At 34.1% G+C, this 9,169-nt stretch overlaps 1 protein-coding gene across 1 annotated transcript; it reads left to right on the top strand.

Annotated features, from left to right (window-relative positions):
- The first annotated feature begins 1,776 nt into the window (after positions 1-1,776).
- LOC139489876 (QRFP-like peptide receptor) lies at positions 1,777-5,154 on the top strand. Its single transcript, XM_071276721.1, has 2 exons — positions 1,777-2,267; positions 4,456-5,154. Exons 1-2 carry the CDS (start codon positions 1,777-1,779, stop codon positions 5,147-5,149), a joined length of 1,185 nt encoding a protein of 394 aa, XP_071132822.1. The 3' UTR covers positions 5,150-5,154.
- The last annotated feature ends 4,015 nt before the right edge of the window (positions 5,155-9,169 follow it).

The raw sequence follows: 9,169 nt of genomic DNA, 5'->3' as shown, positions 1-9,169 counted from the left end.
AAATCCATGGGCAGACTTTTCACACAGCCTTCAATATCATGTCAGGATTAGACTCGTGTTCCCACAAGACTCTGTCATCATTGAGAGTGAAGTTCACCAATTATAAATGCACCATCATTGATGTAATATTAATGTTAGGGAGTGAAGGCCTTATGACTGTACATAACCGCTAAACAGAAATTATAGGAAAGCCAAAGTAAGAAAGTCTTTTTGGTTGTGTATTAGTTATTGTGCTTGAGGACCTTGATCAACTGCCACCTGTTGATCAAAGACAAGTGTGTGTATTGCCTGAAAGCCCTAAAATGCGATTGTATGGATCTTTATGGTAACACTTCCACATAACAATGCCCAACAAGATCATACTACAGAAAGATGACATAGAATTTGCTAACCTCTTAAGTCGCATCAGAACTAAAAGACACACCAAAGATGACAAGTCATAAACAGGTTACAACAGATGACCCACAGTTTCCTACAAATTTCATCCATGTTTCACAACAGTAAAGTGGAACAACATAATGAAAAGCACCTTGCATCTACTGGTCACCCTGTGTACACCATTGAAGCTCATGACATGGATGTAGAGCATTGTACTGGACAGTTCAAAGTTTAGATGCCAGATAATCCAAGTTACATTGGAGGTTTACGTCAGAATATTCAGTTATCTCCTGGTACCCGTGTTATGCTAACCAAGATCATTGATACTGTGAATGCTTTGGGAGCGGAGCTCAAGACACTATTGTTGGTTTCTATCCTCCACCTCCAGACAACTCAGGGAACTATATCCCAGTGTTTATGTTAGTTTAGATGGTCGACTCAACTGTTCCAATGCCAGAGTTACCTTTAAGATTCGACAGGGATGACGGACGTAAATTCTAAACTGAAAAAAGGACAGAAATTTGGCTTTGCAACAGGTCACCTGAAGAAGCGGTTGTAAGAATTCTTTACAGCGTAAAGAGTGTAACACTATACCTTGTATATAGCTGCTTATACTAGGCACTTGATGAATGATCCCGTCCAGTCTGGACGCGTATGCGTATTTCCACATCTAAATAGACAACATAACAATCCTTTGCGATGATCACTTGTCACCAGTTTGGAGAAATCGATCTAAACGGTTGACCAAAATAAACCTTCAATGCCAATAAGCCGAAAAAGTGTCATTTTGAAAATAAAAACTTACACTGATGAGCTAAAGAAATTAAAACGTGGATGAAAAAACCTAAACATAGTCAACCTATTATTCTAATATATTGACAGAAAAGCGAAGAAAACTGTTACAATTCGACTATAAAATCATTGGAAAAATATGTTTTTTCCTTTTTAAAACATAATCATTGTTTTTTTTCCTGACTTAGAACTTAGGCCTTTTTGTATATGTATCCCTCTTAAATTAATTTATTTTACGCCCATGCACTTCGCATATTATTGAAAAACAACACTTGAACTATATAAGCCATCTGGGATTAATTGAAAAACTCCTAGAAATGAATGATACAAAACTTTCTATATTACTGTTGAATCTTGAGTATATTGACTTAAACAATTAGCCAACATAAAAACGACAGATATATTTTATTGGTTGCATAGGAACCCGATAAAAGCATTTTATTAATAAAAATGTTTATTTTCAATATGCTGTTGTTATTTTGATAAAAATGAAAACTTGTTAACCTTGCTAAACTGACTCATAATCTAAACTTCTCTGAGTTAGTCTTTTTGGTTTTCATTTGGATAGAAGTTTATGCTGGATATCTAAGTTTTGAAAAGATTACGATGCAGTCTAATGATTTGCAAGTTACTCCAACCATTTCACATACTACATTATCAACCCTGCGACATGATAGTGCTGCAACAAGTCTGGTTGGTTACAGTACTACGACCGGTGCACAGGAAAAGGTTGTTAGTTTTGTTATTCCTGTAGATCGCTTACTTCCGGAGCCACATCCAAAATATCTGACCGACATATTTTTTGTCCTGTTTGTTGTGATAATTTTCTTTTCTGTTGTTGGAAACAGCTTGGTTATCGCCGTTTCAGTGAAAAGTCGAAAACTGAAAACAGTGACTGACATTTACATACTGTCACTTGCCATCAGTGATTTACTTATAGCTACATTAAACATGCCGTTTCAGCTATACTTTACCGTGGTTAATGAATGGATGACGGGTGGTAAGACAGGTGAAGCTTTGTGCAAGTTTACTAATTATATACAAGGATGTACTGTTATTTCAAGTATCTTCACCTTACTAGCTATTGCAATAGACAGGTAAGTCACCACAACAAATAACCCCATTAGTTCTGATGTCGATCTTTCTACTAAAATTAAGTCGTGTTAACCTCCTAAGAAATGTGTCTCAATAGGAAGATGTGGTATGATCGCCAAATGAAATAGAATTTACATGTACGACGATTCAATGTTTAAGATAAAAATAAATAATCAGGAAGCTAATTCTCTGTAAATAGTTATCAAAAGTACCAGGATTATAATTTAGTACGCCAGACGCGCGTTTCGTCTACATAAGACTCATCAGTGACGCTCATATCAAAATAGATATAAAGCCAAACAAGTACAAAGTTGTATTGGTCAAAATAAAAGACGTTAGAAAAACTTGTCATGATCTCATGTCTATTATTTGAAAGTTCGTCCGTAATATAGAATGAAATTCAAAGCAGTGTGGCTGTGGCCATTGATTGACACATTAAAATCATCCATTGACTGGGACAATTTACGTGAACGTTTTTATGTAACGACCACTGCTCACTATGTACTTTTTAAAGACACTTAAACTATGGGGTCACCAAAGGTTCTCAACACCTTAATAAAGTAATTCGAAAAATTAATCAGAAATAACAATGTTTTGATTTATATCAATTATATAAATCAAAACATAAAGGTTATTCCTGATTAATTTTTCGAATTATTTTATAATTAAAGGCGTTAAGAAACCTTTGGTGACCCCACAGTTGAAATGTCTATCGTAGGTACGTCGTTAACAGTGGTCGTTACAGACAAATGTTCACATAAATTGTCCTAGTCAATGGATGAATTTAATGTGTCAATCAATGGCCACAGCCACACTGTTTTGAATTTCATTCTATTTCAGTCTGACTTTTTTTAAAGATAAAGCTGTAAAGTTAACAAAATATGATTTTAAAAACCATTTAAACCTGCATTTCATGTCGTCCCAAATAAAACTCCGATATGTTGACAGCATCAGTGACATAAGTGTCTTAACAAGAGACGTCTTTATTTTTCTCGAGTTTTTATTATGTTTAAATTTTAATTTTATGTTTGTGTCAAAAATTTATAAAGACAAGTTTATATGGCGTTAATTTTTTTTCTCAAAAATGATTATTTATCAATTATCTATCTTTTGAAGCGGAACTCCATCGTATTATTTGAACAGTTATACTGTGTTACAATTAATAACTCGTATGAGGTATTGTTGTTAACAAAAGTTAAATGTGAAAATGTTTTATCATTTCAAATATTAGACATCAGATGACAATTTTAAAAACTTCACGTTTTTTTCCAAAGTTATTCTAGGTTATTGTAGAAAATATAGCGTAACGTCTTTAATTTTTACTAATTTTAAAATTATTGAATGTTTTGAAGTCCAATGTTATATAATAAAATCAACGGTACCAAGTTTGTTGCACCAGATGCGCATTTCGACAATACATGTCTCTTCAGTGATGCTCGTGGCCAAAATATTTGAAATCCTTATATAAAAGATGAAGAGCTATAATCTAAAAGGTCCAAAAAGTATAGCCAAATTCGGTAAAGGAATCAGAGCTTTGCATGAGGGAGATACATTCCTTAATTTATAATAATTTCTAATATTTTGTAACAGCAAATTTTAATAACACAAAAAATCCGTATTTTCATTACTGGGCTGGTGATACCCTCGGGGACTAATAGTCCACCAGCAGAGGCATCGACCCAGTGGTAGTAATAAAATCAACGGTACCAAGTTTGTTGCACCAGATGCGCATTTCGACAATACATGTCTCTTCAGTGATGCTCGTGGCCAAAATATTTGAAATCCAAAGCTTATATAAAAGATGAAGAGCTATAATCTAAAAGGTCCAAAAAGTATAGCCAAATTCGTGAAAGGAATCAGAGCTTTGCACGAGGGAGATACATTCCTTAATTTATAATAATTTCTAATATTTTGTAACAGCAAATTTTAATAACACAAAAAATCCGTATTTTCATGACAGTACCGAAGTACTGGCTACTGGGCTGGTGATACCCTCGGGGACTAATAGTCCACCAGCAGAGACAGCCTTTATTTGAATAAACTGATACCATACGGTAAGGCATGCTACTGCTTATCATATACACAAATGTATGGAACCAGTAAGTTTTTATGAAATAGTATAGCCAGGAGTTTATATATTAACTGACCATTACAGCTTTAAATTTTGGTAATCTTTTTATTATTTTGTAGGTATGTTGTCATTTGCCGAGCAAGTATTTCTCAACAGAGACACAGACAGAAAACCGCGATTATCGCCGTAATTTCGGTTTGGATTGTATCCACGCTGATAGTCATACCACATCTATTATACCAAAAACTTCAAATCAGGCTTAAAATTTCAACTATAGATAGTTTACTATTTTTTGACGGAATTAGATATATATGTGTGGAAGAATTCCCGTCCTACCCTGTAATTAACGCACAACGGCTTTATTCCCTGATTCAATACATTGGTTGTTATCTGATACCTGTCGTCATCATGGCGTTCACGTACGGTCGAATAGGTCATCGGCTCTGGATTCATCAGCCCATCGGAGATATTCTGGCCAATCCAAGAAACCATGGTCTCATCATCAAGCAAAAGAGACGCGTTATTCGAATGCTGATGCTACTGTTTTTATCTTTCACGTTGCTATGGTTTCCGTTTTTCACCTTTGCACTGTATTCGGAGTACGTTGCCATAGATAAATCTTATCGTGTTAAGTTAACCGCGTTAAAATTAGTCGGGTATAGTAATTGTTGCGTGAATCCAATCATATACACATTCCTCAACAAAAATTTTAAACAAGATTTGTCGAAGTTGTTCTGCAGGGAAACAAATGCACCATCTAACCAAAGACGCCCCTGCGAAACAGGCAATCAAACTGGGAATAGTAGGTTCTAACTTGTATTTTCTGACACGAATATGCAGACGCATAATACATTTCTATATGTACGCTAGTATTTAATGAATAATTTCTAATAATTAACATACAATGCATCGTTATAGTGTACCTTTATCAGTATGTATTTTAAGACTATTATCACACAAAAAAAACCTTGATAAAGAATTTGAGATACAATTTAGTACAAAATATACAGAAACTTAGGATTAGACACAAGTAAATCATACTTGTAGACACAAGTAGACGCCATTACAATCAAGCACATATTAAATGGCAAAAATTCAAAAATATTTAAAACGAGACCAAATTAGCAACGAATCCAAATGTTGGAATTTTTTTAGGTGGACCCAAAGGAACTAAGGCCCATTTCCCTTGTAATTGATTTACTTAAAGGCTCAAAATCAGATAGTTGCAGGAGTTATGTCCTGTAAATTACAATAGTAATCATTTTCATTTTTCTGGCAATCATAACTTCAACACTTTCTTGGAATTAGCCTTCAGTAGCTGCTAGAATTCTTAGATCCGATTGTTATCTTTTGTCTTTATTCTTTATATGCACTTTTTTGTTTTTGCATTGTGCCAATCTGTATAGTCATAGTATACTTTTTTTTCAACTAAATTAAAGTTGTTCTTATGTTGTGCTGTCACGTCACCGTCCCATAGTCACGAATGTTTAACAGTTCAAACAAGAAAAATAACGGCATAATCAAAGTACAAAAAAAAAAAAACGAGATTGTCAATAGACTCTTAAGATGCGTTATTGCCCTTGTATTACAGGCTATGGAAAATGTTGGCGTTTTTAATTTTTCTCTATTTCCCTGAAAATGTAATTGATGTATTATACACAGGTAATCATATTTAAGAATTTAATGCTTCTTTTTTGTAAATTCATTCGGGTGTAATAGCGTTGATCGAAGTACATTTTGTATGAAGCGCGGAAGCGCTTAATTATCAAAATGCGCGCACGGTCAACGCTTTTACAACCCTGCGAATTTACTAAAAGAAGCATTCAAAACTCATAATTGCGTTTTCCCGCTATGATCATGAAAACAGGATTACAATCACCTTTTCCTTTATTTACCTGTGCACTTTATTGTGAAAAAAGTAAAATCACAAAATACTGAACTCCGAGGAAAATTCAAAACAGAAAGTCACTTATCAAATGGCAAAATCAAAAGCTCAAACACACCAAACGTAAGGATAACAACTGTCATATGCCTAACTTGATACAGGCATTTTCTTATGTAGAAAATAGTGGATTGAACCTGATTTTCTAGCTAGCTTAACCTCTCAATTATATGACAGTCGCATCAAATTCCACTATATTGAATCTTGAAAGCTAAAATGAAAGAAGGAAAAACATATAAAAAAAAATCAAATAAATAAGACTTATAAATATGTAAGTGTAACCGACTAAAATAGGAGTGGAAATAAATACCATTCTGTTAGTAAAAATATTGTTTTATCAACAAATAAAGGACCAGAAAATATGCAAAGAATCACTGCAATGTGGGTCGACAAGGATAAAGGTATGGAATGTTGCAAAATGCGATGCAACAGATCAAATACTTCCAAAAATTCTTACAAAGCTACGAGAAGATATGAAACTAAACCTATAGAAGGCATCAGATTAAACGTGTTCATGGCTGCGTATTTACAAAACTGCAAAGTCAGCCTTACTGAAATTAAAATTATGATATTGATTTCTATACTTTGAGGTAGCATTTTGGGTTTCATTAAAATTAGCGATAGTTTTACTTTCCTGCTTAAGAGAGCGCCGAAAGATACCAGAGGAACAGTCAAACTCATTTCCAAAAGATTCAATCATTATTACAGGTTTCTTGCTGTGACAACGGTAATATCTATATAACAGATGAGTTGAATGCATAAAATTGTTTAAACATTGAAAACTGAAAGCCTTAAACAATTACGTCAATTTATTGGTGAAAGCTTTGGATAGTACAAGCTTATTACTTTTCGTTTATAAATTTTTTAGGTTTCAATGATATCATACATGTGTGGTTCTTTGAACTGTTGATATACCTAAATGGTAATTTAAATTATTGATTTGGGCAAAATTTTATAGGATAGAAAAGAAAATGGAAACGGAGAATGTGCCAAAAGGACAACAACCCGACCAAAGAGCAGATACAGCCCAAAGCCATCAATAGGTCTTCAATGCAGCGAGAAAATCCAGCACTGTGGGCTCTTCGGCTAGTCCCTTATCAATTATATATACTAAGTCAACGAAATGGGCGCCACACATAACTTCGAATCATACAAATGAACCACAAATTAAAAAAACACACAAAGGCTAGCAGTTTCTAACTTGCGGTGGGGTTAAACGTGTGTTAAGAAATATCAACCGTCCCCCTATACCTCTAGGCAATTTGGAATAAACAAACCGCAGCGAAACAGGAGTAAACTTAAAGTCTGAACAAAAAACCATTTTTACCAACAGTCTCATATTTGTATCTTTTTTCGGCAAAAAATGCATTTGTTCATGTATCTATAGAATGACATTTCGAAATTAGGCTATTTTGGCAGTATTTAATCTTTCATCAAATGCAAGACATTTAACAAAATACGTAAAACTAAAATAAGAAAATAAGAGTATTGTAGGATATCGTTTTGCCTTCAAAAATGATTAAAATCTGTACTGTCTGAGTAAAGTATAAAAGGCTCGATCTGAAAAAATACCAAACAATTCCAACGAGTAAGCAACCAATGGCCTCTTTTATGTACAAAACAATAAACGAAAAACCAAATATAATAGAGTGTTACCCATAATTACAAGTTCCAGACTTGGAAAATCCCGCACCCGGAGATGGGCCTTGGTTAAATATTTCTTAATTGTGTTCTATGTTAAACTAAAAAGTAAAATCACAAAAATACTGAACTCCGAAGAAAGTTCAAAACGGAAAGTCCCTAATCACATGTCAAAATCAAAAGCTCAAACACATCAAACGAATGGATACCAACTGTCATGTTCCTGACTTGGTACAGTCATAGATATTTCTTAAATAGAAAATGACGGATTAAACCTGGTTTTATAGCTAGATAAACCTCTCACTTTAATGACAGTCGCATCAGTCTCCATTATATTAACAACGATGTGCGAACAAAACAAACAGACATAATAGGTAAAAATGTCCCAAATATGGGTACAGCAGTCAATATTGTGTTACAATCTTAATCATTATAAAAACAAACAAATATTTAACAAAGAAGTACATAAAGGCATATGGACGAATCACATAAGCAAAAATGAAAGACAAGAATACAAAATTTTGCAATAGCACAATAACGGGATGTATAAGTACAGAGCCACGTCATATGTATCAAAGAAACAAAAGGGCACACAGAAAATGCACATCAGCCAAAAAGAAAGACAAGAATACAACAATTATCATAGAACAATGACGGGATGTATACGAATACAGCCACGTCATATGTAACAAAGAAACACAAAAAGACAATACTTTGACCTATAATGGTTTACTTTTACAAATTGTGACTTGGATGGAGAATTGTCTCATTGGCACTCATACAACATCTTATAACTATATGGACAAAGCACCACATTAACAAAAATAAAAAGCAAGAATACAAACATTATCATAGAACAATAACACAATGACGGGATGTACAAGTACAAAGCCACCAGTGACGTCAAATCGATATCCCCAAAAACAGAATAAGCAGTAAATGTAAAAAATGGGAAACAACACGTTTCATAATTGCATGCGTCCGAAGCGCTTTTCTGGATTTACCTTCTTCAGGAACACTAAAACCAAACATTTGAAATCCGAGGAGACCATCAATGGGTCTTCAACACAGCGAGAGAAAGTCCCGCATCCGGAGGCGTGCTTCAGCTGGCCCCTAAACAAAAATGTGTACTAGTTCAGTGATAATGGACATCATACTAAACTCCAAAGCATATAAATGAACTAAAATTAATAATCATACAAGACCACCAAAGACCAGAGGCTCCTGAAATGTTGAGGGGGTTAAACATG

Source organism: Mytilus edulis, chromosome 9 (genome assembly GCF_963676685.1).
Source record: "Mytilus edulis chromosome 9, xbMytEdul2.2, whole genome shotgun sequence".
Taxonomy (NCBI): Eukaryota; Metazoa; Mollusca; class Bivalvia; order Mytilida; family Mytilidae; genus Mytilus; species Mytilus edulis.
This window is presented reverse-complemented; position numbering and strand designations above follow the sequence as displayed.

Bases quoted from the DNA above. Each gene is read 5' to 3' on its own strand.
- LOC139489876 (XM_071276721.1), top strand. From the start codon at position 1,777: ATGCAGTCTAATGATTTGCAAGTTACTCCAACCATTTCACATACTACA. The intron at 2,268-4,455 runs GTAAGTCACCAC...ATTATTTTGTAG, and splicing joins CTAGCTATTGCAATAGACAG to GTATGTTGTCATTTGCCGAG.